Genomic DNA, 27,356 nt, shown 5'->3' on the forward strand with positions numbered 1-27,356 from the left:
CGCCCGCCTCTTACAGACGTGGCCAGCCTCGTCCTCGTTTGCTGCGGGCTGTGGCTGTGGCTGTAGTAGGCGTACTTTTTATCCGTTGGTATTTCAGCCGGTACTGAGGTACCTGTATGGCGTACATGTACCGGTACATATCAGTACGGAGATCTGATACCAAGCCAAGCGGTAAAATACGCGCAGCAAAAGTACCGGTACATGTCTGTGTACTGGTACAAAACCAGGTACGGGTAGAAAATACGGTGGAGCACGGAGCAATCGACTCGTTAGCTCCCGAACCAAAATTCGACGTATCACCTTGGTCTCTGGAGTCATGCATCCATGCTCTCTCTCCAAGTCCAGCGGCTAGCAAGCAGATTTTTTCTCTCCATCGACCGCACTGACTCTCTCTTCTGTAGATTTCAAACTTCAAGCTGCCCCTGAATGAGCCCCAGCCAGCAATGCCAATAGCATCAAGATTCCCAAAAACCATCCATCGAACCACGGAAATCCCAGTTTCACACTCAAACCCCAAGACTTCCCAAGCCCATCGAGGCCCCAAATAAAGTGCGCGATTCCACCAAGGTCCTGAGAAGCCTGGGCTTAATTTCCTCCAGGACCAGGACCAAGGCCAGCAGCGTCTAAAAATATGGGCTATGGGACTCTGAGACGCCGATCGATCTCGCACGGCTCGGGGTATCGTCACGGCAGAGTTTAGGCTTGGAAATCAAGTTAATTTGGCTTTAGCATGGCAAGCGCAAGTCAACCATGCGAGTTACTCTCTAGTTATGTGGGTGCGCCCGGCAATGGCCGGCGAAATTATGGGCCTTTGACCTTAGTTCTGGTCACCGTCTAGGCGAGTCTAGCCGGGATTCCAAGAATGTTGAGCTGGCCTTGTTGTGATGCTTCCACGGCGGTGGAAGGGAGAGAGGTAAACTGCATCCTGTCCTCTGTCCTCACTCCTCAGGCTGAGTTGTCGAACTTATGTCGAAGGAACAGGAACAAAGAAGCGATGGAGATCCCACGTTGAGATACGAGGGCCACACACCTAATCTACGTGCTACCCGCACTTAGGGCTAGTCGGCAAACAGATCACCCCCGAAAGTTCAAGAAGGAACAGACGGGGCCTTGCCTGACTCGCTAGTCGAATAGTTTATCTTGGCGTGAAGAATTCAATCACGCTGTCACGGACACATCTAACTCCTTTTAGGAGACTTAGTCTGCTATCCAGGGCAGACTTTTCCTTTTCCTCCAGGCTCCGTAGTTCGTCACGGCGAGTCGTAACTCGTACCTCGTAACCATGGTTCCAGCTCCCAACGGCACCCTCAACGTCCGTGATAGATACTTCTGCTAGAGCTCGATCAGACGCCCGGTCTGCTTGGAAATTTGGAAATGCCAATGCCAATGCCAATGCCAAGTCGCGCTGCTCCTGATCGGGGCAAGCTGGTCGGGTGCATGCCTGCTTCGCATCTAGTCGCCGCCTGCGACGGCCAGCGTTTGCGGTTGACTCAGGCTCGTCTTGTAGTCTCGTAGTTTACGGGGTACGGGGTCTTGGTGGCTGCGCTGGCTTTTCTTGCGTGTCGCTTGGCCGTGCGCTTGGGTCTCTTCTTTCGGACAAGAGTGTGGCTTGAGGCTTCGATGGATGGAAAAAGGGGTAGAATGTGCGAGAGCTCGGTTGATATCAGGTGGTTGAGTTGGGACTAGATTAAGACTTGGGGTTCAGGTGAGGGTGGTGTATGTACGCAAGGAGTTAGGGCTACGCGATCTGACAGATCTCGGAGAAATGGAATACGGAACGCCAGAAGAACGAGGAACTAACGGTCGGAGAATTCGTATTGTCAACCGTGTCCGTCAATAGTCTGTCTGTCTGCAGCAATAGTCCAGAATGCAGCGTCGCATCTGTGTTCTATTGTAGAACATCCCGTCCCCCGAACGTACAGCATCCAGCATGCAATGCAGCTGCCCTCAACTCTCCGAGCGTCGCACAGGAAAAGCCCGACCCGAGATCACCGTATATCTACGCCAGGCACCCATCAGACGATTGCAAGACACTCTGCGACAGCCAACATGCTATACTCTGCCTCTGTTCTATTTCTGACGACGACCTGACACATTGTTGTCTGATAGTCATACTACGGCCGTTAATGCTGTGTGTCTTAGTCTTAGTCTTACCAAGACCAGACCAGACCAGACAACCCCGACATTCGCGCCTCTCACCTCACCCTTCATCTCAGGCAATTCCAGTCCAGGCCAGCCAGCCAGCCAGCCAGGCCAGATCGGGACCGGACGGAGATTCCGCGTACGGACTAGGAGTCCAGGTGCAAGGATGTCTGGACTCTGAGTCTGGAGTGCTGGCAGCGGCCCACTAGCAGCAAGCTACGCAGTGGACCACGGATCAAGGTCGCGCCATCTGTTCGCCCGGCGCCGTGTTCGCCGGCCATTGTGCAGGTTTCTGGACCCCCGCGCATGTCGTGCGTTCTGGCAGCCTGTCATTCTGAGTCTCCCACGACAGTTACACTTACATCTCTGCTATTATTATCTGGTGCTGCGATTGACTCCGATGGTGTGACGTGACCATGACGGTGTCCTGCAATCAGATGCAATACGTGCGCACAAATAGTGCTGACAAATATTACAGACAGCTAGCGACGGTACGACCCGTGGGTGACACGGCGTCTTGAAAATTACGCGGGTGGTATCTACGTATTGTCCCCACTCCAGCGCGAGGTCTACGAACTCAACAAAACCAGGGCACGCCATGTCAACGGAGAAAAAGCAAAGAACGAAAAACGCAGAGAGGCGCAACGAGGCGCTGGTTTGGGTTCGTCCACGGGATGAGTCTCACATCATTCAAGGCTGACAAGCATTTTATTGGACAGCCCAAGCGCTCGCTGCAGTCTGCAAGCAGATCGGACACAGATCGAAATCTTGTACACCTCATCTATACTCCGTTCGGACCAATCCACTGGCACTGGCCACTACTGAGCCATCAAGCTCACAAAGTCGTCCCACTTGTTCCCAAAGCTGGCGTAGTAGTTCGTGCTGAGATGCGTAATGAAAATCTCGTCCGCGATCCGCCGCACCTGCTTGACAAATTCTCGCAGGTCGGACCCTTCCACGTTGTCTGGAAGCGAGTGGATCACGGCGCAGAGCTGGCTCCGGTCACTGTCGGGGATCGCCTCAAACAGTCTGGCCCCGTTGCGCTCCAAGTAGGTGTCATATGTTGCCTCGAAGACGACAGTCGAGTCAGCTGTCGACAGGTAGCGAGAGTCTGGCACGACCCCGGGGTTGTGGAAAACCTATCGCAAGTCAGCACGGGTTTTGCGCAACGGCCTCACCGAGGGAGGAAAAGTTGGGACACGATCGATCCAATTCCGGGCTAGAACAAGTCACAGAATGAGACCGCCAAGAATAAAATAGATTGGACGTAGTAGAGGCTCAGTGAGTCAGGCAGAGCGTCACACTTACGAAATTGTCGGGCCCCAACCCAGGGGTGTTTCTCACCACCGCGGTGAGATTGTCCAGGTATGCAAAGTCGGTCTCGTTGTACTGCTGCGGTGTTTCATCGAAGAATATTCCCCGAACGGCAAGGCTGGAATTGCCGCTGAGCGTCGGCCAGTTAGCGTACGTCTCGATGTCGCGGCGCACCGCCGAAATGTTGCGCTTCGCGTAGGTCGTGGCGACATAGCCGAGCACACGGACATTGTCGTGCGCCGTCAGCCTGGGAATCTCCTGTGTATAGTTCGCATCAGGCAAAGGGTTCGGCCCCGGCCCGCTGCCAGGGTTCACAACCACAGTGAAGTTGACGTCCGGGTGCTCAGTGATCCTAGACCCGGCGTTTAGCTGCAGCTTCCGGTAAATCACAGGCGCCCTCTGTCCCACGGTGGTGGCTTTTGCAGGCGGCTGATGGCGCTCGCATGGGGGTTCCGGAATTTCTAAGGGCTCATGTCTGACGGACAGGGGTTCGCCAGGCCGCCAGAGGTGCAAGGGAAAATAGAACAAATTAGGCAAAATGATAACTTACACATTCACCAGCGGATCCCACGCACCCGGAGCGGGGTACACATAGAGAGGTACAAAGACCTTTGCTTTTGGGCCCATATTATTATGATCCTTGCGCCGGGTTACTATAATTGACGTGGGAAGGACGATTGCGAGGATCGCGACAAAGACGAGGGCGGCCGCAATAAAACGAGAGCGCCGGCTGCGGAGGCACCCTCGCTCCCTCACGTGTTCTTTGACTGTCGCCATTCTGTATGTAGTTCGATGAAGGGCAGATGGAGCAGTCTAGCGCATCAGAATAATGCGACAAAGGGGGCGCGCCAGAGCAAGTTTAAAAAAAGTGGCCCCGCTGGGCCATGGCCACTCCCCTCTGAGCCCAAGTTTGGATGGGGAGATCTGGAGGGAGCCAGGCCTGCTGCTGCTTTCGCCAAATTCCGCCGCCCAAAATAGAGTGGATCGGGTTTTAGACCGTGCAGCAGGTCTCTAAGGTAGTAATTGCAGCCGTCGGCGAAGCGAATAATCAAAGTCCCTTCCTCCCTGGCTTATAGCACTGCAATCCTGTGGAGGCGCCTAGAAGGTCGTCCGATACTAGCCAACCGCGGGCGCCTTCAGCATTATTCCTGCCCATTCGCATCAAAAAGTGCTGACCTTTCTTAATTTATTATTCTCTTTCCTTTTTTTCTCTCGGGTTCCATTTCCCTGCCACTTCTGACCCTGCCTGCAGTCGTTCGCTTCTGGGAGTCTATGTGCTAGGCGAGTCACGACTCACGATACCTTCGCCTGCCTTGACTCGAAACCGTAGTGGTTACATCAACGGCAGCCCAGAGACTGTTCGGGCCTCACTTTGACCGAGTATAAAAATTTGGGACTCCTGTCTTCTGGCCGCCACCCCCAAGTCGCTCCCTCTCCGTCAAAGTTGACTGGATAAAACCCCTCGTTTTCCTCGTACCCTTGTCCCACCTCTTGGTTTTTGCTCAATATCTGGCCCCAAAAGTCAACAATGGACAGTCCTCGTCGATCAGACGCAAGCTCCCCTGCGGAGCCCTGCTCTCCCGTATGCGTGGACACGCCGGCAACGCAGTCGTCTGTCCTGTTTGACGGCAACCTCGACGATTTACTGCAGGATTTCCCCCTGCGGCAGTACATCCTTGTCACTGGTGGGCTCGGTTTTATCGGAAGTCACACAACACTAGAGCTGCTCAAGGCTAGCTATAACGTGATTGTGATCGACAACCTCAGCAACTCTTTCCAAAGCGTCTTCGACCGCATCCAGCACTTGGCACAAAAGCATCACGACCAGCAGGGCACTAAGATGCCAGCCCTGCATCTTGCTGCGCACGACTATCGCGACACTGCCGCACTCAGGGAGCTTCTCGACCAGTACCAAGTCGAATCAAGATGGGGCTCTCCCAGATCCAAGATTTCCGGTGTAATCCACTTTGCTGCTTATAAAGCAGTCGAAGAGAGCATCAGAAACCCGCTGAAGTACTATGCAAACAACGTTAGCGGTCTCATCGACTTTGCCACGACTTTGGGAGAGTACGGCATCAAAACCTTCATCTTCTCTTCATCAGCAACAGTTTACGGCACCTTGGCCACGTCCGGCCTTCCGCTTAAGGAAGAGCTGTGCGCGCACAAGGACGAGATCTTCCACGGCGCCGACGGAGTTGGTCAAACCATTAGAGCCGGCTCTACCGGAATCACTAACCCATATGGACGCACAAAATGGATGTGCGAGGCCATATTGGCCGACTTGGCTGCTTCGGATCCGGAGTGGACGATTGTAGCACTCCGATATTTCAACCCAATTGGCTGCGACGAATCAGGCTTACTCGGAGAGGATCCCAAGCAGACTCCCACAAACCTATTGCCGGTGGTGGTCAAGGTTATGACAGGAGAGTACAAGGAACTCTCCATGTTTGGCACTGACTGGGAGACCGAAGACGGAACCGCCGTCCGCGACTTCATCCACGTTACCGACTTGGCTCGGGGGCATATCGCAGCCCTCGATGTTGCCAACGAAAGAAAATTGGTCGAGAACTTTCGCGCTTTCAACTTGGGCACCGGACGCGGACACTCGGTCAAAGAGGTCGTCGACGCCATGGAAAGCGTATCTTCCAAGCGAATCCCTGTTAAAGCAGCTCCCCGACGCCCAGGAGATGTTGGGGCCTGTGTTGCCGTTGCCGATAGGTCGGAGCAGGAGCTCCGATGGAAGACTGAAAAGTCACTGACAGATGCTTGTGGCAGTCTGTGTAAGTTTTTGGAAGTCAGTGGTGTGCCTCTTTGAGGTTTTCAAAATTGAGGGCTCGGTGATATATAATGATAATAGGCGTTGGGCGGTTCTTTGTATATCTTGTCTAATAATATGGCGGCCTCGCGGATCTCGCCCTTGTCAATGATAGAGATTTTCTTTCTTTCCATGTTCTTTAGAAGTCTTTCTTGTGTAATGGTATAGCATGCGTGGCGAGAAGCAGATAGTCTTGCATAGTGTTCGCAGTTTAGTTTGAGAGGGACCGTGCCGAAAGTCTGTGGTGAATGAACCACTGTCCTTTGTCAGTGGAGAAGAATCACCATCTTCCCAGTCTCAAGTCGAACGATATCGACCAAGTCTGATAGGAGGAACGTGCTCTGCTTCCGAAATATCTCCAACTTGTGACATTCAAAGCGAACGTCAGGTACCCCTCTGTGGCATGACATATGTGGGCCCTGACTGCGGAGCGTTGTACCTCCCAATGTATGTCAACTGTTGGGTTCTGTCTTTATTGACTTGCCAAAGCATGCGGAGAAGTGGCTCGCAGAGAAGCTGTGTGGGCGGGCGATACTGCAGGATTATAAGTCCGGGGACAGATGCACGTAGCCTGATATATGGCCCGTCAAGCCTTGCAGTGTGTTCCAGATGCCATGTGCGCACAGATGGCTGTTCAGGGAAGAGCAGAGATAAATCTTGCAGCTCTAACTGGGCGAGGTGACATGCACACAGAATCGGAATCCTCGTCCGCAAGATAAGGAGTGCGAAGCCGTACGGCCAAGGTTTTCTTGCAGCTTGTTGATGCTTGTTACCACGACGGTTGCAAAATGTACGCGGTCGTGCTGTACTCGTCTTTTTCAAAGATACTGTTGGGAAGATCATCTATTTCGTGTTACCCGCCAACGACATGCAAGTGATGCAGAAGGTAGAGCAGATTGTTTGTGTTGTGAGCCTCATAGATGTGGACTGAAACTTGATCCATAATGAAAATGAGTCCTAGTTAGGAAAGGCGTAGATGAGCCTGGCACGTGATCGGCATTCTGTTAGTCACGTGCACCTCACCTCCGGCTTGGCATCAATTTCATCCGCAGATTCTTGACAATTGCTCAGTCGCGACATTTCAACCTCAACATCGTGTAGCATTATTGGCGAGTTCCTGCGGTCGCTCCATATATTCGGACTCCATCACGACAATCATACAACCCGCCATGAAAATGATTTGCCAACGCTGCCGGTCGAGCATCCTGACCCGGCTCCAACCCCAGACTTTCACAACTCCGTTGAGTGTCAGCCAACGAGTCCAATTCCGCAACTACAGCGACGGAAAGCCTACGGTAGCAGCTGCTCCTCCTCCTCCCGAATCCCGCCAACCCATCGGCGACGACATTACCATTCCCTCCGCTATCTCCTCCGCTACCCCTGGAGTGTCGCAACCCTTGAGCACCCCGGGAGGTGTTCATGTCGATGTGAACCCTACAAAAGCTACCAAACCCGTTGAACGCGCCCCGAGCTCATGCGTTGCCGGAACACCCCTGGCTGGTCTCAATTACTTCAAGAACAAACCTGATGTCGTGGCTCTGGAGGACTCCGAGTACCCCGAGTGGCTGTGGTCGCTGCTGGATTCTTCGGGCAAGGAGGCTAAGAAGGGCGGCGTGGATCCGAGCAGTATGTTTCTGGTTTGAAAGACATTTCTTTTCAAATGCTGACTTTGTTCCCTTTAGCCCTCAACAAGAAGCAGCGCAAGCGTTACGAAAAGAAGATGGCCGCTCGTGCCGCGACATTACCTGTCCAGATCCCCATTCACCAACAGGCTACGGATATCACGCCCGCACAGTACAACCGTGATGGAGAGGCCCCAGTAGACCCGCTGCAAGAGGCCGCGGAGAGTTTGGAGAAGCGACACGAGATCACAAAGAGTGCTAGGGAAGCCCGGAGGAAGGCAATCAGAGAGGCCAACTTCTTGAGCGGCCTCTAGTTCTCTTTTTTTTTGTCAAGCGCGCTGGTTCAGGAAGCAATGTTCTTATATAAGTGTTCCAATAACTGGGTGTACATTATGCTGACCGCTTCACCATGTATTCTATGGCATCTATATTTTTCTAATCTCGAACAAGCGGCAAATGGAATTGCAATGCATCTTAGATTGTTACTTGTGCGTCTGACGCTCGGTCACTGCTGGATCTACTGTGCGATTTCCCAGACCTTGTCCTCGCCCTGTCCTTCAACCCATTGGTAACAGGCATCCCACAAGGCCTTGATTTCACCATCTCCCAGTCCAATCATCTCCTGCCAGATCTTCTCATCCGCAATCTTGAACCAAATCAGAAATCCCATCACGAGGAAGTCCGCATATCCGGCCTTGTCGCCCTCGAAGAATGGGCCGGTCTTTCCGGTTCTGCCCTTGAGCATCTCCACTAAAGTCCCCATCTCCGTCTTCGCCTTTTCGATCATCTCCTTGATTTCCTTCTCATCGTTGGGGCGGATCTCTTGTAACGGCTTACCGAACGTCGCCGAACGGGTTCGAACATAAAACTCCTTCCCCCGCGGGTCGAGAATGTCCGCGATAGGGACGAGCACGAGCCTATACACCGCAAACCCAACAAGACGCATGATTCTGTTGACCGAGACCGCAAGGGCGTAGCTGGCATCCCCTGATGGGAAAATGGGTCGCTCCGGGAAGTGTTCTTCTAGGTGGCAGGCGATGGGGAGAGAGTCCATCAGGGCTCCGGATGGGTTTGTGGTCACCGAGGGGTGAACGATGGCTGGCAGGGTGTAGTCGGTGTGCGCGGTTCCCTCCGGGTGAGGTGGAACAGACAGGCCCTTGAGCAGAGGGGCGATGTCAGGGTAGGAGACATAGGTCTGGGTGTATGGGATGCCCTTGTAGTTCAGAATGAGGCGGGTCTTGAACGTGTTGGGAGACCATGCTTTGGAGGGTCCTGGAGGCGTCAGCATGTGTAGTACCTAGGTAGGGCGAAGACAGTGAGAATACCAGAAAGGTCTGACAGAAGGTCGAAAAAGTGCACTGGGGTTTGTTCTGTCATTGCGGATAGAATTGCTACACTATCGATGTTGGAGTTGGTGGTTGGCTTCAAGAATCACTAGATTTATCAAAATATATAAATGAAGATTCGGAGCATGCTTCGGAGACTTCACGACAAGTCCCGCGTCAGACGGATAAGCGGGAACTTGATTGATCAGCGAGGCACTAAGCTCACCCCGTATGCGTATTTTTTAGGTCCTGGAGTGGGATTCTGATTGTTGACCGCTTCCTACATGAATTGTCAAGTCCAGATCACCGGCAATCATAGTAATGTGGGTCTGAATAGCTTCACCGTTACCCCGCACAAAAATACTCAACTTCTTCTCACCATCCACTTCAGCCAGAAACATCTTTTCCAGCGCAATGGACAGCTATAGCCTTAGTAGAGATGGAAGGAGACATGTTGATTCCTTCCTCATCAACCTGCCCCTCATAGGATGATCATCTGGCGACCTCAGGCGGCCACGGCTCATGCCGAGCCACGCACGCCCCATGAGTGGAGCGACCAGCTGTCCTTCGAGCTTCAGCTGCTGTCACTTTTCTTTATCCCTTGATTTTTCTTTTCCGAAATCTATCCTGTCCTCTCACTGTTCTGCTGCGTGAACATCCACGTTCCTGCTGCTGATCGACGATTTCGCTACGGTTCTCAGCATCCGGCTGCAGCTACGCCTCAAACTATCGACTTGTCGGTGAACTTTCCATCGTGCAAGGAGTTGACCTGCAGATAATCTATCTACGGACCACCATGGCTGCCGTCCACGAGATCACCGAACGTACTAGCCAAATCGCCATAGATCCTTCGTCCCAGGCCCCCGCGACCAAGCCCATAACCGCATTTTCGCCCTCTTTCCAGACCCGCCTGGACCAAATATACAGCTCGTTGACGTCGACAAGCTCCAACTTCATCAAGGACATCCAGCATGATGTACACGACACGAGTGATAATGATCCGCTCAGCTCCTTGGCGGCGTTTCATGCCTACATGGCTAGCTCTTCAGCAGCTGCGTTGCGTACCGCCAGCCCGCCAGACGACTCTGCGCCGATCACAGACTATTATATCTCCTCGAGCCATAATACGTACTTGACTGGGAACCAACTGTACAGCGATGCAGCTGCGACGGCTTACACCGATGTGGGTCGCGATACTATCTATACTTTTGAAGAGGGCGGCTGCTGATGACAACAGGCCCTACTAAGTGGATGCCGATGCGTCGAGATTGATGTCTGGGATGGAGAGCCCGACTCTGACAGCGACGACGATGGTACAAGCAGCAGCAGCAGCTCAGGCTCCGATGACGAGAAGAGCAAAGACAAGCCCAAGATACCGAAACGGAAGAGGACGGTCAAGTCCAAGCTAGGCAGCTTATTTGGAAGAAAATCGCCATCCAGCGAGCCACCTGCAGATGAGGGCAAAGTTCCGGGCCCTGCGAACGTAGGACTGATACGGTTAGAGCCCAAAGTGCTCCACGGTCATACGCTTACGAAGGGGACGACATTCCGGGAAGTGTGCTACGCTATTCGTGACAGTGCGTTTGTCGTCAGCGATCTACCTGTTATCGTCAGTCTAGAAGTGCATGCTTCGCTCGAGCAGCAAGAGATCATGGTGGAGATCATGGAGGATGCGTTCAAAGGGTTGCTGATCCAAGTCACGCCGGAGATGGAGGCCATGGAGACGCCGCCACCTCTTAGGGATTTGAAGCGGAAGATCCTGGTAAAGGTCAAATGGGTTCCACCCTCTGCTGAAGGCGAGGAAGACGTAGATGACCGCACAGACGACCTGGAGCAACTGGCGCCGAGCAAGTCAGCAGGTGCATCTGCCCAAACTGCTTCACAAGCTCCTGCAAAGCCGGCAAAGATTCTCCACTCTCTAAGTCGGCATGCGATTTTCACCAAGGGCTTCAGCTTTAGGCAATTCAGTCAACCCGGTATGAGCTGCGCACCTCAACTTGCTTTGAACTGCTTACTGACCCCTAAACAGAGGCCAAAGTTCCCGGCCACGTATTTTCCCTCTCAGAGCGAGCAGCCCGCCAGGCCGACGAGAAATACGGCAAAGAGTTATTCGAGCACAACCGCAAGTACTTCATGCGCATCTACCCCTACGGCCTTCGTGTTAACTCCTCCAACCTTGACCCAACTTTCTTCTGGCGTCGCGGCGCACAGATCGTGGCCCTGAACTGGCAGAACTCGGACAAGGGCATGATGCTGAACCAGGGAATGTTCGCAGGAGAACAAGGCTGGATTCTTAAGCCTCAAGGTTATCGAAGCACAGAACCAGAGTCTGCGCCTATTACTCGTCGGACTGTCGACCTCTCAATTGAGGTTCTAGCGGGCCAGGACCTGGCTCTACCTCCGGGAGACAAGAATGAAAAGGGATTCCACCCTTATGTAGCTTGTTACCTGCACGTGGAAACGCCGGAGGACGCGGCAAATTCTGACCTCAAGGGCGACGACAGCACTGATTCCGAGAAAACGAGCTACAAGCGCGTCATCAAATCCGCGGAGGGCAGCAACCCGGATTTCGGCTCTCAGGTTCTCCAATTCCCGACTCTTTCCGGCGTCGTTGAGGATTTGACCTTTGTCAGGTTCGTTGTCACACTTGTGCTAGGCGTTTGGGTTTGGTTGCTAACTTTTTTCTTCTTGCAGGTTTAAAGTTAAGGACGATGAGATTGGACGCGACTCGTTAGCCTCCTGGGCCTGTATCCGATTGACCCGGTTGCAAGAGGGATACCGCATAATTCGTTTGTACAATTGTGATGGATCGGATTCAGGTGGTTTCCTTCTTGTTCGGATCACCAAGACCATCTCATGAGCGTAGGGAAAGCGACTAAACAGCCCTCTAAGGGGAGGTGCTTGGGGACAGAACGTCATACGTTGTGCAAGTGACTCACTGGCGCCTAGCAAGAAGTCATAGCCACCTGCATGCCTACAGAGTTGTATCAATGGACATACCTGGACTATCATCTCGAGTTAATAATGTAACCTGCCGATGGGGCTATAGAGGGGATCCTCACTTCATCACTTTCTGACTGATATGCCAAGCGCATAAAGTAGTATGTACCTCGGCACAGCAATTAGAAAGAAACCTACCACACTCCGCGAGGAACTCATCTCCGCGCACGCGGGGTAAAGCCAGGATCTGGGGAAGGCTCCGAAAAGGGCAACCCGAAGCGCAGGAAAGCCAGCCGAGACTAGCGCTTAGCACTGCCAGATGGATACACACAAGCGCCGTTCCTTCCAGCTCTGCACTCTGCATCCCTCATGGCCTGACCTCATAACCTCTCGCAGGACTTGGACATGATGACAGATTCCATCTCTGCTTCTGCGCATGCATCTGCCTCGACAAACATTGATAACGACAATGATAAACAAAACGAGTCCCGCCCCACAACGGCTCCAAAGTTCACGCGATGTCGCACGGGCTGTTTGCGGTGTAGGAAGCGAAGGCGCAAGTGTAAGTTCTCGTTACCCCTTCCCAATGCCTTGACCTCTTCTATGGAGACTACAGCTTAACGAATGGCTAAATCATTACGTTGGCAACTGGTCAGGCGACGAGCGCAAACCACGATGCCAGAACTGCATTGACAAGAACTTTGACTGCAGTTACGGCTTGCAGGTGACCTTCCTTGCTAAAAACTCATTTACCGTGTCAACGGATGAGGATGGTACAATCCGAAAGAAAGGGGGTTACAGCAAGATTCAGGTGAGTACCGATCCCAGTCTGTTTTCGATTGAGAGCTTTGATTGCTGATGTTTCTGCATGGGCTTCAGTTTGTCAATGAGGACCCTCTCTCGATTGATAATCTCGTCACCCAGCAGGTATCCTCTCCCGAGTCGACCGGGTTGAATACTCCTCCACCGTTACCCCCATCTTCTCCGTCTCGGAGTGTACGGCACGGACAAGAAAGTCACAGGCATTCCATCTCCAACCCTGTCTTGGACAGGGAGACACAAAGAGATGATGGCCATACCAGACTTTCCCAAGGAGGAACAGAATCCAACCACACGTATCCCGACGTTTACTCCAATACTCAGAACCGCACAACCCTCGCACCATGGGAACTCGACGGCCACGCTAGCGCACATCCGAACTCAGCTTCAACCCTGCCAGTCACTCTCGAACCACCAATCGCGCAGAGCACATTCAGCGCGAAGGACGAATTTGCTGTGCGAGGTCTCCTGGCGCTGGGCACTCAGCCTCTGCCTGCGCCTAGTGGCGGGACTGGCTCTATCACAGGCGTCTTATCCGCTGGACCGGACGCCCTTGAGAGCAGACGGACAGGTCCAGACCTGGTTGCTGGCTCGCCAGGGAGGGTACTTGATGCGGTGCCGCCTATTTTTGTTGAGGGGTTATTACAACCGGCGGTAGACCAGGGCATATCCGGTCCTACTGCTCACTCAATCTTGAATTTTGATATGGAGGCGCCGAAAGCGTCATCCCATTCCCACGTGCATGACATGTCAAACTCGAATCCAATTTCTGGATCATCGAAGATGAAACTGCTACAGCATTATCGATATAACGTTGCGCCATGGGTACGATCCCCTTCCTTTGCCTTCGAGAATCAGGCATCGCTTCTGTTTGATTCAGACTCATTCTCAAGCCAACCAACTAATAGGCATCCACAAAAAGCTAGACATTCATGACCTGAGCCACCCGTTTGGTATCACCGCGCTACAGACAGCCGTTAACTCGTCCTCCGGGCGACTTCTCAATGCACTCCTAGCTCTTTCTGAGACTTGCTTGCGAGTGCAGAAGGGTCGCAATTATCGCCACACGGACGTCCAGGCCGAGTCTCATACCTTCACGCACGAGCTTCAAGGGGCTCAATCTGAGGATACGGTGGCGCAGCACTCCGATATTCCAGACTTTACTGAGAGCTTCACGATTGTAATGTTGCTGCTGCTTTTCAGGGAGCTAAAAGATCTCGTTGCGGATGTTGCGAGGGCATGGGCCAAGGGCAGTGATGGATTTGAGCACGACTTTGAATCTGGGTATGGGCGTTCGCGTGATTCTGACTACGAGCCGCTGCTGTCATTAGAGAATAAGGCTTACGAACTGGATTTGGATTCTGCAATTTTCTGGATGTTCTTGCGAATGGGTACGCATCTTCAAGTCTCTTGAAAACCAATGTTTGAACTGATCAAAACAGATCTAGGAAAGTCCCTAGCAAACAATACTCCTTTACGAGTACACCTGCCAACGCAGTCCCTACCAAACCTGTCTCTCATTGCCCACACAGAAAACACTCACGAACGAGTTGGCCATTATGCCCAAGTCTTGCTCTGGCTTTGCGGGAATGCTCTGAATATCTACCACCAGCAGGATTCCGACCTTGCCCACGTCTCCCGGCAAGGACCAGGACCAGAGAGTTGGCTCCAGGTCTTCGAAGGGTTGAGCCAATGGCACTACCTTCGTCCGCAGGAGTTCCAGCCTATGGTCGAGCTTAGCCATGATGGCAGCCATGGTCTGAATGCAGGAAGCGAGTTTCCTACGCTCCTATTCACTAACGGTGCGGGTGCACTGTGTACTCAGCTATATCATACGGCGATGCTTCACATGCTGGAATGCAAGCCGCGAATGGCCACCGCGCTGCTGAGCCGACACCATCAACCGCGCTCGCCGGTGTTATCTCCTCTGTGGCACGCACATCGGGTGTGCGGGATCGCACTAAACAATGACCGCGCTGAGTGCTGGGATCCGTGTCTTCTGGCGTCGTTCCTCCACGCCGCGAGACATATGACCCACGAGTCTCAACAGATTGAGATTGTGCGTGGTTTTGAACGAATCCAGGCGCTGACTGGGTGGGGCGTGGGCGAATATCTCACGACTTTGCGCGAGGAATGGTCCTTCCTCGACGGTGATGACTTCGAATAAGCGGTTCAGCATAGACGGGCGATTTCGATCACACAACGACATGCTGCTGATGCTGAGGCGAGTCCTGGTGCACGGTCGCTAAGAAGTGTTGATTCATCGTCGTATCTCGACGGCTGCCACTCACACTATACCCCCAAGCGATTTCCAAATCACGAATCCGCCAGCAAGCGCCCCAACCAGTCTCAGCCTCGATGTCGCGAATGATCTTGACGATCTGCTCATGCTCCGACGCATGACTGAATAAGCGCCCAGCAATCCAAAGCGGCTGGATCGCATTATTGAGGCAACCTTGGTGCTTATTGCTGATTGAGATCCCACAAATCCGGCGCGCATGCCATAGCAGGGATAGCGTTGGTGACCGTGGCATCCGCAACCCCTTCGGCATCATTTTGAGCAGCAAGATACAAGCAGTATGATACAGCTGGTTAGAAGAGATGGCGGCCCAATGTACGAAGAGGATATGCGGGAATGGCTTGCGGGAGATTGTCTGAATGGGGAGGAGCTCTGAAGGTCGTTCGGCTAGCCAGGTCTGGAGGTCGTTCCAAAGCGATGTCCAGCGAGCAGCGAAGACTTCTGTCGTACAGCCGTTGTCTTCGCCGAGTTCGATGAATTTCGTTCGAGCGGAAACAAGCTCGGTTGTCTTGACGGAGAGGTACACGGCGTAGTTGGCGTGCATGTCCGGGGTCCGTGCTTCTTTGAATAGCCTGTATGCGTCTTCCTCCTGGCAGCCCATTGGAAGCCATTTGGAGGGATGAAGCACCGTGGTTCTCGTCCCGTCCGATATCAGCGCGCCACAGAGGTCTGCGATTGATCAGAAGAGACTTCAGAAAGGGAGACATCTTCCAGAATACGAGCGACTTACCCATCCGCGCATAGCACCAAAAGACAGCCTGCAACAAGCCCCCGCAGAACCCGTGAATCCCACTTGCCTCAAACAATGCCGCGCAGCCCTCCAAGTGTCGATGCCAGTCCTGCGCCCGCGCAGACATCATTTCCAGGCAGCAGAGTAGCACACACGCAGCCACAATCTTCGGATCGCGAACCTGGATCAATGGGCTCAAGAGGCGAATTGCCTCTTGGTAGAGCTCCAGACTGTCATACCAGCCCTGGATGCCAGATTTGCGCTCCATCTGACGCGCCGAGATGGCGAGCATCGCATAGAGAAGGGCGGGGAAGGAGTGCGACAGGGCAGGGAGCTGTTGGCGGAATGTGCAACCGGAGTCAAACATGTCGAGCTATTCAGTTAACATTACTTCCAGCGTAGACTGGTGTGGTGCATGCTCACCCAAGGTGCAACCTCCGCGACATAGTTCTTCAAGTACTCGATTCTTCTAAGGCTGGAGAGTGGCGATTTCGGCGCAGTGGCAGTACTAGGCTCACCGTGCTGATATGATCGCGACGCGATTGTAGACGGAGACCCCAAACCTAGTTCCAGCTCTCTCTTCGCAGCCTCGGGGCTACTTGCGCGCGTCGGGGCCGCCGAGTTCGCAAGCGTGAAGAGGATAGCGCGCAACTCTTCCTGCGACGCCAGAAACCCCGGGTCCTGCGAAAAGCCATCCTGATGCCAACTCCCCGGGGAGGAATTGAAGAGGTCGGCGTTGGGCGTGGTGATGGTCGCGGTGTCGGGTGGTCTTGTGTTTGTGGGGTGCGGGGAAGCATGCTCCTCCGCAGTTTCTGCTGGGACTGGGGGCTGCTGCTGATCGAGTCGCGGTCGCTTTGGGGGCGGTTCGATGCCGAACATGGTCACTGTATCCGCCTGCCAGGAAATAGGTATCGGAATAACGTCAGATGGATGCAGAGTGGCTGGCCATGGAGAAGAAAAGTCAGCCGCCGGCTAAATTTCCCAATGTGGAGAGCCGAGAGAGACTCCAGGCGATCTCGGAGGATGGCCGAGGGCGGAAGAGCGCTCTGATTCAGGTTTGCTCTGTTTTTGGGATCTGGTAGGTTTCGATGCGACTCAGGCAGGCGAACTCACGAGGCACGTTGACATCATCTGGCCAGGTCAATTCCAGACTTGCTTCGTGCTCTGCCCTGTGAGTGGCGGAGGATTGTCTCAGGACGCCGGGGTACGGGGTACGGCCCAAAAGCAAATGGAGGTCTGTGGCTGTTGATCGACACTCCTCCCCCGTATTTTCTCTGGCGTACCCCAGGTTTTGTCTCCATTTTGTGGTCTCATGTGTGCGGGGCAGTCTGGAGATGCGCGAGATTCAGGGAGGAAGTGGCTCGGAATGCCGCATCGAGCGAACAATCCGGGCAAAGCGCGGGCTTGTTGCTGTTGCATGCACCCGCATCGTCATCCACTCTTCTCACTCTTCTCTTACTCGGGAAAAGACCATGCTGTGTTAGTCCCATAAGTACTACGAGGCTGCCACGCCGCACCACTTTCTCCTCTCCCCACAGTTTCTGTACCTATCCTGCAGTTGCTGTACGGTGCAGCTTTTCAACTTCACCTTCACAATGGTGCAAATCAACATGTTTGGCACGGGGCGCTCGCTCCAAGCCGCTATCTGGGCTGCTTGCGGCATGGCCTTCATCCTTTTCGGTATGAACCTTCGACTCTATATTGCCGAGTCCTAACACTTTTGTACGGTAGGATACGACCAAGGCGTCTTCTCCGGCATCGTCGAGAATGAGAACTTCCTCGACCACATGAACCACCCCAATGACAGTCTCATGGGAATCATCGTCTCGATCTATAACCTGGGCTGCTTCAGCGGCTGCGTTGTCAATTTTCTTCTCGCCGATAAACTCGGTCGTCGGCGCGCGATGTGGTTTGCGATGCTTTGGGTCATTGTACGACAACAATTGCCCTGGCGCTGTACTTTCTCTGACCCTCATTGTAGGTCGGAGCAACCCTCCAGACATCTGCATATAGCGTGCCTCATATGATGGTCGGTCGATTCGTCGCGGGTATCGGGACAGGCATTGAGACGTCGACAGTGCCCATGTGGCAGGCGGAGCTGTGCGAGGCGTCAAAGCGTGGCAAGCTGGTTTGCAGCGAGCCGTTGCTTGTGGGTGTTGGTATCGTCATTAGGTATGCCCTTGTATCCTCACTTTTGCTTTTTCTAGACGACGCAGCTAACTTGAAAGTTACTTCTTCGATTACGGCATGAGCTTCGTCGGCGGCCAGATCGCTTGGAGACTTCCTATTGCTTGCCAGATGCTGTTTGCATTTGTAAGTCTCGCCCACTTAAGATATTGTGGTTCGATACTCACCTCCGCTAGGTCGTCATCATTCTCGTCTTCGGGGTGCCCGAGTCGCCTCGATATTGCTACCAAAGGGGACGGAACGAGCAAGCCTTGCAGATCCTGAGCGACGTCTATGGCAGGCCCAAAGATGACCCCAAGATCCAGGCCGAGCAGACCGAGATCCTGGAGGCTTTGGCCATCGAGACAAAAGAGGGCGAGTACAAGTGGAGGAACATTCTCAAGCCGGATGGTGTTTCGACCGGACGCAGAGTGTAAGTCGGCAAATCTACGACGGTAGATTAGGGTGCTAACTTTGCCATCCAGGCTCCTTGGCTACGGAATGCAATTTATGAACCAAGTCGGCGGTATCAACCTCATCGTGTACGCCTTCCTTCCTAGAGCTTACCCATCATGTCTACGGTAGCAACCTGACACCCTATAGCTACTTCATCCCTACCGTTCTTCGCGATAACGTCGGCTTGAGTCCGAACCTGTCCATGATACTTGGTGGCTGTGTCCAAATCATGTTCGTGCTCGGTAGCTTCTTCCCAACCTTTTTTGTCGACAAAGTCGGTCGCCGCGCACCCATGATATGGGGATCGCTCACGCTCGGAATCTGCATGATGATGGTCTCGATCCTTCTCAGCTTCAAGGGCAAGGAGAACGAGCAAGCGACTTCCTCTGCTTCTGTTGCCTTCTTCTTCGTCTACATGTTCGCCTTCGGCGCGTCGGTCAACTGTATACCTTGGGTGTATGTGCCGGAAATCCTGCCTCTGCATGCGCGCGCAAAGGGAACGGCGGTTGGCATCTCGTCGAATTGGATCTGGGTAAGTTACTCACAACATCTCCGGCGGTTTGTGCTAACAGTCGAAGAACTTCTTCGTCGTCATGATCACGCCGGTCATCATCAACCGTCTGCAGTGGAAGGCATATCTCATCTTCATGTGCACCAACTTTGCGTTCATCCCGCTGGTATACTTCTGCTATCCCGAGACAGCCAACTTCACCCTCGAGGAGATCGACTACCTTTTTACCAACAAGGAGAAAGGCGCTGTCAAGCTCTCAAAAGAGTTGCACAAGGAGCGGAAGAAGCTCGGTCATGTCCGTCGGCTTACTGCCGAGACGGGTGGTGCGCTTGGTACAGGCGTCAAAGGCGACGAGCTTACTGAGAAGTCGCCGACTGACGAGCACGTTGAAAGGGTATAGATGGCTTAGAGAGGTGATACACCCACTGCTGAGCACTGGGCGCGATCGATCCCATTTGAGAGGGGTTTACTGTTCATGGCGCATGGTTTGTGGGTTACAGCGGCCGCACGTGCGGCTGAGGAGTGCGTTGTCGCGTTGCGGAGTTGACCAGCATATACTGGTGACGGTAGAACCTGCTAGATCAGCCATAAAATCCGAAAGCTAGATTCGTATCTAAACGGATTTCTTCGCTTCGCTTCATCTCGCTTCCCTGGAGTATGCGATGGAAACGGCGGAGACGGTACGTTGTGATATCCGCTCATTCAGCTCCGATCAAAGTGTGGATTACGGGCTGATCTATCGTCTTTGACGGAGGTCGATATTGCACGATGTCGAGGAATGGCGCAAGCCTCGAGTAGATAGTCCTCGCCATGAATCGTAAGACCATGGAAGACCGGGAGTGAAACTCGAACAACATCCATCATTCAGCTCGCTCTGAAAGTCGTATTTCGTATTCGATCACGACGTTCAGTGCCTAGAGCACAGTGCGTAGAGTAAGCCAGTCGAAAGACCTCGCACTTGAAACAATCGCGTACCCACAACCCCGTAGGGTGTTCTGTACTATCTCGAGCACGGAGTATGCGCTGCATAGAACAGGGAAAGCCATTGAAATTGAGTTTGGAGAATTGTCAGTAGGTCAATGGAGAGTGGTGATTCGCGAAGGGTAAATTTGCCGAAAGACATCTAACTGGCGGTGTGAGGTCTCTGGGAGAGGGAACTAGTATCCGTGATTTGCGACCTTCATCGAGAGCCGGTAGGTTCGCGTTCTCATTGAACAGTTCAAGGCGCGGGCTTTGGTTCGAACAGGTCTGAAACCCGGGATGGTAGATCGCAGCAATATCAACCGCGCCACCTTCCCTGTTCCGGAGAGACGGGTCAGTCGAAAAAGCAAAAAAATCCAACCCGATAAAGGAAAGAGAAGAAAAGGGACAACGGGACTGGGAATGGCGATTCAAGGCCAAAGTTAGAATCATGACTTGACAGGAAATGGTTGCTGGCCCAAAAGTTTGACCTGTCACATTCCAAATAGTAGATGGATATCGAATCCAATGGGCCTTGCTGTTGTGATGATGAATCCAGGCGACTGGCGCGGATTAGCGTGAGGAACGGGTCTTTGGCTCTTGGACCTCTTGTCCGTCGATTTGGAATTTGCAACATCAAGATTGGGGACGGAGCAGTGACTTATTAGGCGTCAGATCTGCTCGTATTGCCTTTAAAGAAGCAGGGATTGTGTGAGTTGACGTCGGGAGTCGTCGGGAAAAAAAATGTCCTGCATTACTCGAGTCTCACGCTGTGGCCTGTGCTGTGCATCATCACCACCTGGATTGGCTCCAAAAAGGAGCAAGGATTATGAACTCAATGCCGAGTCCAGCTCCACTTCCTTTATGCATCAATAATTACCATATCAGCAGATTGCCAGGTTATCAGCACACCCCTGTCGGCTTGCGTGACAAGAAATTCCATGCTCATGCCGCATCACCCAGGAGCAAAGGCTAGAGCATGAGAAATCTACTGATCCATGCTGCGATAAGTGGGCTGGTGGAGACTCTCGAGGACTCAACTGCACATTTACCCCAGACCTTGATGAGTGCGCCAGGAACCTGCTGCTCAACTTGGGCCCCGCGGTGCATGTAAAGCGACCGGCTCAACCATGGAGATCGCCAGTCGGTGCAACATTCCAAAAACGACTGGAGCCGAAGCTTCGGTATGCTCTAGAATCTATGCATTGTTCTAAGAAAACTTGAGACTGGTTTGTGATCGACAGGAAAGGATACTCCGTAGAAATACGTACCCGTACCCGTTCATTCAATTCCTACTCCGTAGGCCCACGCCGGACCACGGTCGTCGGTCATTCCGTAGCATGGATGTGATGGCGCGCCTTGCAGGAACGGCTCGGCAATCTAAATACGTAGAACTTGACAACGAGAAAGACACCGAAAGTGGTATGGCTTGTTTCGACTGACTCCGAGGGCTTGGGACCCGAAATCCTCATATTGCATATAGTTCGACGCCGGATTGAGCACCCAAAAAGCAGCTTTATGGATAAACCATGCCCTTGGTTCTGGGTTGATAGGTTACCTCGACTGTGGCGTTCCTGAACAGGGGCTTCCCCTGCAGTCTTGCAGGTGTCAATACTAGCCGAGCTCGAGTTTCTCTTGGTCTCTGCATCATGGCTGATGTTGTGATTGGGTACAATGTATAGCGGGATTGTAGCATGACCGCTGACCGCACTAGAATTGGTGAGGCGTAGATAGTAACGCCGGGGCCACAAGCTGTCACGGGCCGCCCTAGGCAGGATCCACCCAGCCACAGACAGGCTTTGTCTCTCCCCTATACATCATCATGACCGGATGCTTATCACACGGTTGGGCTAATTGCGTCTCGCCTTTTGGAAGCTCAAAGAGAGGAGTCTGGGATAGACCTCGTGAGCTTGAATTGCGAACGAGTCACATATGCAAGTAGTATGCTTTGATGTTCGTGGATGATCGAATCCACATCAAAGTTGCATAAAAAGTAACCAAAGTATGGCGGCCCACTATCGGCTGTCAGATCGGTGGCTCCGCTGCTATTTTTTCGCGTTGGTTTTTGCTTTTCCAAGGAGCTTCGCTCCATGGACATCAAGGTTTTGGAGGTGGCGCACTGACAGTCCAGGGTCTCAGCACAGATGTACATATCGTGCTCGAAGTCGACCCACTGGCCTTTCGCAAGGAATGAATGCAAGTCATGGACGGGAAGATCCGAACAATCCGAACAAATCCTGCCGCTGAATATGACACGACATGTTGATAAGAGCATTTGACTTTGAGGAAAGGGGCCGGCGGGAGGGGTCGACATACGATGGCGCCTTTGATGATGGCGCTTTTGATGTATTGATTTGAATTCCAGGCTAATTGTCACCCCAATCGATCGGTCCAAGCTAATTCGAAGATCTCCCGGGCCACAGGAAAGGATTGGCGTGCAGTGATAATCAGCGTTCCCACCGTAGCCCCAGGTTATTGCCCAGAGGTCGAACTATATAAGAAAGGGGTTTCGAACGATTAAGCTCTGCAGAGAAAACGCAAACAGAGCCCCTCAAACCTCGACACTTGAATTCCCCACTGCAAGCCTCAGCCATGTTCGAACACCCTGCCCTTGATCAACAATCTCCACAGTCTGTCCGGAGGACTTCAGCCAATCCGTCTGTGAAGCCACTTAATGGTCCAGGGAGCAACGACACAATGACTGTGAGTAGTCAAAGTATGCCTAGAGTTTCCTGACAGGACTGACAAAGTTCCGTTCCATCAGATGCCCGGTGTCCGGTGTCCAAAATGCCAAGGCTCTGGCAAAGAGACTTGGGTTATTCCAGGCAAATACTGTCATGTATGCGGGACAGCTTGCTGAGAGCCCGAGAGCAAGTGCAGGTATGCTAAAAGAGCAGTTTTCTCAGCATCGATGACTGACAAATACTTAGAGTTATTTGAGATAACGGAATGCTTACCTCGAAGAGCGAAGGCCCTTGCCATCGGCAGGAAGACGCCTCAACGCTCCAACACAGCCGCTTCAAGGCATGGGCGATGCAGCGTCCCCCCATGCTTGGCGTAAGCTCGGGGCGAGCAGCGACATAGTTGAGGCGAACGTCCCGAGAAACGTCATCTTGGTCGCATTGAAAAAGGCTTTCCAGCAGGCACGTCCTGGAAGCAATGCATGCGACAGAAGGGGGTTAATGTACCTGGAGACGGAGAAACTCGGGTCAATGGGTCAATTGGTCAGCGGTCCAACGGGTCAATGTACATAGACAAATGCCAGGCGTTAGCATAGCACTGAGTTGGGAATTGTTCATATGTGAACCAAAAGGTCTGTGGTTAATGATTCTGGCTGGAGCTCCAGCTCTTGCTCCAGTCGGGTCCAACGGGTTCTTGCCATTTTCGGCAGCTCCTAACTATCGATATTGTAGCCTTAATTTGCAGGCAAATATTTCCTAAGGCATCAATCTCGGTGTTCCTGAACGACGTCATCGCCCAAACGATCCCCACCACCATTGTATCTCCATCCTCTTCACATCAATCCAAATCACGCACATTGATAATCATGACAGAAACCTATCCCATCGGCTCCCGCAGCGAATGCGAACGTCTTGTCAAAGACTGGGGCTTCAAGCATGTTTTCACCTGGGCCGACGGGAGGTGAGCCGAGTACTCCATTTCTACACTGGCGAAGATGGTCGCTGACAGGAACAGCAACGCATACTATCCGCCTCATACGCATGGAGGACTAACAACGCATCTTATCCGTCGCGGGACGTTGACGATAACCTATCCCGATGATAATGCCAATCTGCACAATGGGGAGGTCAGGAAGGAGACGTTTGGGGTTGGGGCCAGGGTGGATGTGCCTGCTGGCAAGCGGCACGAGGTTTGGATTGGGGATGAGGGGTGCGAGTATGTAATTGGGGAATAGGACGTTGCTAGAATGCTACGCGGCTAGCGAGGGTATGTTTGCTTCATTACGTTGCATGGCAGGCAGGAGTAGTTGGAGTAGCCCTGGCTCTATAGGTACCTTCTCGTTCGGCCCACACCGAGCGGTTATGCCCGGAATTTGCTATGACCTGGAACGGTATGAGGTGTAGAAGTGAGGGTAGTAGGATAGCCGGTCCTGGACTTGGTTATATAAATGCTCTACGGTACCAACATCGCAGCCCTAATCTAGCCAGCCAGAAACTACTGGCTGAATCCGAATGAGCTTATAAAGATAAATTTAGCTGCATTGAAATTTCTTTTGTATTCCTGACCACCTGCAAGTCTTCATACAAAGGTGTCGAATGGGTCTATAAACATAATCTAGTCTATATATGCCCTGCAGAGCCCGCTACTCACGCTAGGGTATGCAGTCCGACATCCGGTATCATCTTTCTAGTAAGTAAATCTAAAGTCGAGCCTAGAAAACACTTAGTAAAACTCACAAGGCATATCAAATATGGAAGCATACCGTTTATTTCCTTTATCGCCGTTAGCAGCCAAATATTCCGCCCGCTCGGTGCTCGACATTCTGTCCCAAATTTCTGCCCGTTTCCTGTAACCTGGTAAGCATAAAGAAGTATGAAGCTTATTGGCAATCCTTACTTGTTGCGCCACGCGTAGTAATATCTTGCGCCGATGAATAGAACTAGACTCCAAGAAGCGAGGGCTATAAGCACCCGGTTTCCAACACGGTAATGCGGTTTGTCGTCCTCTCGGTAGATGTTGTTACCAATGATGTTGGAAACCTGCACCATCATGTTGTATAATGCACTGGCAACTGTCCTTGTTGACACTGATCCGGCGTTCCGAGAGGTCATGGCCACAATAATAGCATGCACATATGGCGCACCAATCAAGATCACGTTCAAAATCCATAACACCCATGGACTGGTGTTGTCGGGGAGAACAGCAAGCGCGATAAGTGGCACCAAGCACCAGACTTCGGCGACGATGCCGAGGAGGAAACGTACGTTGAAGCGCTCGGAAATCCACGTCCAGAAGAGGAGATTGACAATAAACAGCGCGTAAGCCGGGATAGTCATCAAGTTGACCTGGAAAGTGTTGAAGCCGAGAGACTTGAGTTGTAATGAAATGTAACTGGTACTGGGCGTGTTCGGTATCATCCACACGAGGCCGATCAAATAGACGGGCCACATATCCACATCGCAGAGAGCTTTCCACAACATCTTTGGAGTAATTCCTTGACGGTTGTGCATTGATCCTTTACTAGGGTCATCTCGGATGATTCGGTTGACCAGGATCTTCTCTTCATGTTCGGTGAACCACCCATCCTTACCACGAAGGATACCTTTGGTCTGTGTTGGTGACGGTGGCATCCAGAACGCGGCGACAATAGCGATAACTCCAGTGATCAGACCTTCATAAGCGAAGAGGTATCTCCAGCCTCCGGTCCCATCTTCCCGTCTAATATGGAGGAGACCGAATGCTAGGAAGGCACCAATAATGGCGGTTCCTTGGTAGGAGACCCAGAAGTAGCTCAAACGAATGGGCAACTCCTTGGACTTGTACCAGAACGAAAGGAAAAGAATCGTATCAGGAATGCTGATGATTGTTAGTGGTAGTTAAAGACTAGTTGGGATGACTCACAAGCCACCCTCGAATAACCCTAAAAGCGCCCTGCAAGCGTAGTATCCGCCTTTGCTCTTAAGAAAAGCCTGGCAAGCAGCAATCAAGCTCCAAGAGAACATCTGAATGGGAATCCATCGATCCGGCCCGAGCTTCTTAGATAAAAGCTGAGAAGGGAGTTCTGCGAAAAGGAAAGCGCAGTAAAAGATTGTTTGGCCGGTGTTGTAATCGTTTGTGTTCATCCCAAGATCCGCAAGCATGGTATCAGACGTCGCTTGGACTACATTGCCACGATCCAGCTGTAACGCAAAAAATGTGACGCAAGCAAAGGTGCATATTCTCCAGTCAACCTAATTCGAGCTTTAGCATCTACCATGTCGCAGCTGCAATTGAAGAGGAGTGATTACCTTTCTGACTAGCCGCTTCTCTTCTTCCTCTGTCCAGTCAAAGTCGGGATCCCAGCGGTGTATGCCTTCATACTCGGGGATTGGTTTATAGAACCTTGGGTCTTCCGATTGATCGAAAGCAGCCTCATTGTATTCCCTGATCCGCCTGCGGTCCTTGTTTCCAGCATCTGAGGAAGCTTCTGAATCGACGACCACATCTGGACTCTTCTTATCACTGACAGGGGCAATAATCTCGTTGCCGACGGTGGCATCATTGATGGCCATCTTGTCGATAGAGCTCGCCATAACGGCAGACAAATCAGAAGCCTTGGGTGATATACCAAGAAGATTGGCGAGAGTATTCTTTCCGTAATACGGGCGCCCGGAGAATTTAAAGCTTCTTTCTCATCCACCTCCCATGCTGATGATTGCTTTTTGCTTTCTGCTTCTTCGCCTATCTAGCACGTCATTTAAACATCCACTTCGCCAACGCCTCAAGAGCTCAGTAGCTACGCATGCGGTGGAACGACTTAGTATCAGACCAATGGCAAGTACGGTAGCACAAAGGGCAGCAAGGTACAACTCCGGCTTGTGCTAATTCTGGATGACGGTGGCCTCCGTAGCAAGTGTAACAGGATGGGCTTCAAGCAGGTTGGGGCAGGAGGCAATGGAGAAAGTTTCTTCTCGTACCCATTGTAGTTCGGGACTGGGCCAGTCATAGATGTTGCTTTGATGCGCATAGTTCAGAGCTGCTTGTGAGTTGATATCACGCGAATTGTGCGGCAGTTGCGTTATTGCCGACGAGTAAGAAGAGAGATACAACACCAGACGATTGTCTAGTTGCATTCTAGCTCTGTGCGGACTGAAGCTCCAACAGCCCCAAGATTGGCGTGATGGCAGTACATGTCGCCATCTTCGCCTTCGTCACAACATCGAGCTAAACAGCGATTGGCGCCCGGTTGTATTTGATCAATTAGGGTGTCTAGACGAGCCGGTCGTTAGCGTTTATCAAGAATCCCTATTCCTAGGGTTGTTCTAAGCGACTCAGATCTTACTTGCAATAACTTTCCAGGAGAACCCCTCAAGTCCAATAAAGAAGACTCAGAGCGACGATTTTAATCGACCAACACGACGGTGGAACTGGAGTGGACTTGTGGGTAGCTTGTCAGAGACAGGAGTTGGAGTGGGGAGAAAGCAGACTCGCCGTTGCGCAAATAAAAGCGACAATGGCGCCATCTCCGTCCTCTCTTCTAGCCTCACTTCACTGCTACTCAGTCTCAAACCATGCCGCTCCAAGATTGATAAACAG

At 52.4% G+C, this 27,356-nt stretch overlaps 11 protein-coding genes across 11 annotated transcripts; 7 read left to right on the forward strand and 4 right to left on the reverse strand.

Annotated features, from left to right (window-relative positions):
- Positions 1-2,960: 2,960 nt before the first annotated feature.
- On the reverse strand, positions 2,961-4,233 carry DSM5745_03310 (spherulation-specific family 4 protein; the record flags this gene model as incomplete). The annotated part of the gene is made up of 3 exons (XM_026745326.1): positions 2,961-3,281; positions 3,451-3,931; positions 4,007-4,233. 3 exons carry the CDS (start codon positions 4,231-4,233, stop codon positions 2,961-2,963), a joined length of 1,029 nt encoding a protein of 342 aa, XP_026606192.1.
- A 751-nt stretch (positions 4,234-4,984) lies between these two features.
- Positions 4,985-6,271, forward strand: DSM5745_03311 (NAD-dependent epimerase/dehydratase family protein; the record flags this gene model as incomplete). Its single annotated transcript, XM_026745327.1, has 1 exon — positions 4,985-6,271. One exon carries the CDS (start codon positions 4,985-4,987, stop codon positions 6,269-6,271), a length of 1,287 nt encoding a protein of 428 aa, XP_026606193.1.
- Positions 6,272-7,440: 1,169 nt separating this feature from the next.
- On the forward strand, positions 7,441-8,207 carry DSM5745_03312 (mitochondrial 54S ribosomal protein mL54; the record flags this gene model as incomplete). Its single annotated transcript, XM_026745328.1, has 2 exons — positions 7,441-7,897; positions 7,954-8,207. 2 exons carry the CDS (start codon positions 7,441-7,443, stop codon positions 8,205-8,207), a joined length of 711 nt encoding a protein of 236 aa, XP_026606194.1.
- Positions 8,208-8,410: 203 nt separating this feature from the next.
- DSM5745_03313 (glutathione S-transferase family protein) lies at positions 8,411-9,270 on the reverse strand (the record flags this gene model as incomplete). Its single annotated transcript, XM_026745329.1, has 2 exons — positions 8,411-9,165; positions 9,219-9,270. The coding sequence occupies 2 exons, from the start codon at positions 9,268-9,270 to the stop codon at positions 8,411-8,413; spliced, it is 807 nt and encodes a 268-aa protein (XP_026606195.1).
- A 744-nt stretch (positions 9,271-10,014) lies between these two features.
- Positions 10,015-12,078, forward strand: DSM5745_03314 (putative phosphoinositide-specific phospholipase C; the record flags this gene model as incomplete). The annotated part of the gene is made up of 4 exons (XM_026745330.1): positions 10,015-10,401; positions 10,456-11,194; positions 11,248-11,851; positions 11,913-12,078. 4 exons carry the CDS (start codon positions 10,015-10,017, stop codon positions 12,076-12,078), a joined length of 1,896 nt encoding a protein of 631 aa, XP_026606196.1.
- Positions 12,079-12,627: 549 nt separating this feature from the next.
- On the forward strand, positions 12,628-15,144 carry DSM5745_03315 (Zn(II)2Cys6 transcription factor domain-containing protein; the record flags this gene model as incomplete). The annotated part of the gene is made up of 5 exons (XM_026745331.1): positions 12,628-12,720; positions 12,775-12,969; positions 13,038-13,802; positions 13,858-14,368; positions 14,420-15,144. The coding sequence occupies 5 exons, from the start codon at positions 12,628-12,630 to the stop codon at positions 15,142-15,144; spliced, it is 2,289 nt and encodes a 762-aa protein (XP_026606197.1).
- Positions 15,145-15,172: 28 nt separating this feature from the next.
- Positions 15,173-16,885, reverse strand: DSM5745_03316 (putative C6 transcription factor; the record flags this gene model as incomplete). Its single annotated transcript, XM_026745332.1, has 3 exons — positions 15,173-15,945; positions 16,007-16,379; positions 16,430-16,885. The coding sequence occupies 3 exons, from the start codon at positions 16,883-16,885 to the stop codon at positions 15,173-15,175; spliced, it is 1,602 nt and encodes a 533-aa protein (XP_026606198.1).
- Positions 16,886-17,601: 716 nt separating this feature from the next.
- DSM5745_03317 (putative MFS sugar transporter) lies at positions 17,602-19,539 on the forward strand (the record flags this gene model as incomplete). The annotated part of the gene is made up of 8 exons (XM_026745333.1): positions 17,602-17,686; positions 17,738-17,937; positions 17,988-18,178; positions 18,235-18,319; positions 18,370-18,605; positions 18,658-18,714; positions 18,776-19,160; positions 19,207-19,539. 8 exons carry the CDS (start codon positions 17,602-17,604, stop codon positions 19,537-19,539), a joined length of 1,572 nt encoding a protein of 523 aa, XP_026606199.1.
- A 3,152-nt stretch (positions 19,540-22,691) lies between these two features.
- On the forward strand, positions 22,692-23,160 carry DSM5745_03318 (uncharacterized protein; the record flags this gene model as incomplete). Its single annotated transcript, XM_026745334.1, has 3 exons — positions 22,692-22,802; positions 22,850-22,979; positions 23,030-23,160. The coding sequence occupies 3 exons, from the start codon at positions 22,692-22,694 to the stop codon at positions 23,158-23,160; spliced, it is 372 nt and encodes a 123-aa protein (XP_026606200.1).
- A 486-nt stretch (positions 23,161-23,646) lies between these two features.
- DSM5745_03319 (uncharacterized protein) lies at positions 23,647-24,015 on the forward strand (the record flags this gene model as incomplete). Its single annotated transcript, XM_026745335.1, has 2 exons — positions 23,647-23,741; positions 23,796-24,015. The coding sequence occupies 2 exons, from the start codon at positions 23,647-23,649 to the stop codon at positions 24,013-24,015; spliced, it is 315 nt and encodes a 104-aa protein (XP_026606201.1).
- A 658-nt stretch (positions 24,016-24,673) lies between these two features.
- DSM5745_03320 (putative transporter) lies at positions 24,674-26,332 on the reverse strand (the record flags this gene model as incomplete). The annotated part of the gene is made up of 3 exons (XM_026745336.1): positions 24,674-25,637; positions 25,683-26,011; positions 26,069-26,332. 3 exons carry the CDS (start codon positions 26,330-26,332, stop codon positions 24,674-24,676), a joined length of 1,557 nt encoding a protein of 518 aa, XP_026606202.1.
- Between the last annotated feature and the right edge of the window lie 1,024 nt (positions 26,333-27,356).

Source organism: Aspergillus mulundensis (genome assembly GCF_003369625.1).
Source record: "Aspergillus mulundensis strain DSM 5745 chromosome Unknown scaffold_2, whole genome shotgun sequence".
Lineage (NCBI taxonomy): Eukaryota > Fungi > Ascomycota > Eurotiomycetes > Eurotiales > Aspergillaceae > Aspergillus > Aspergillus mulundensis.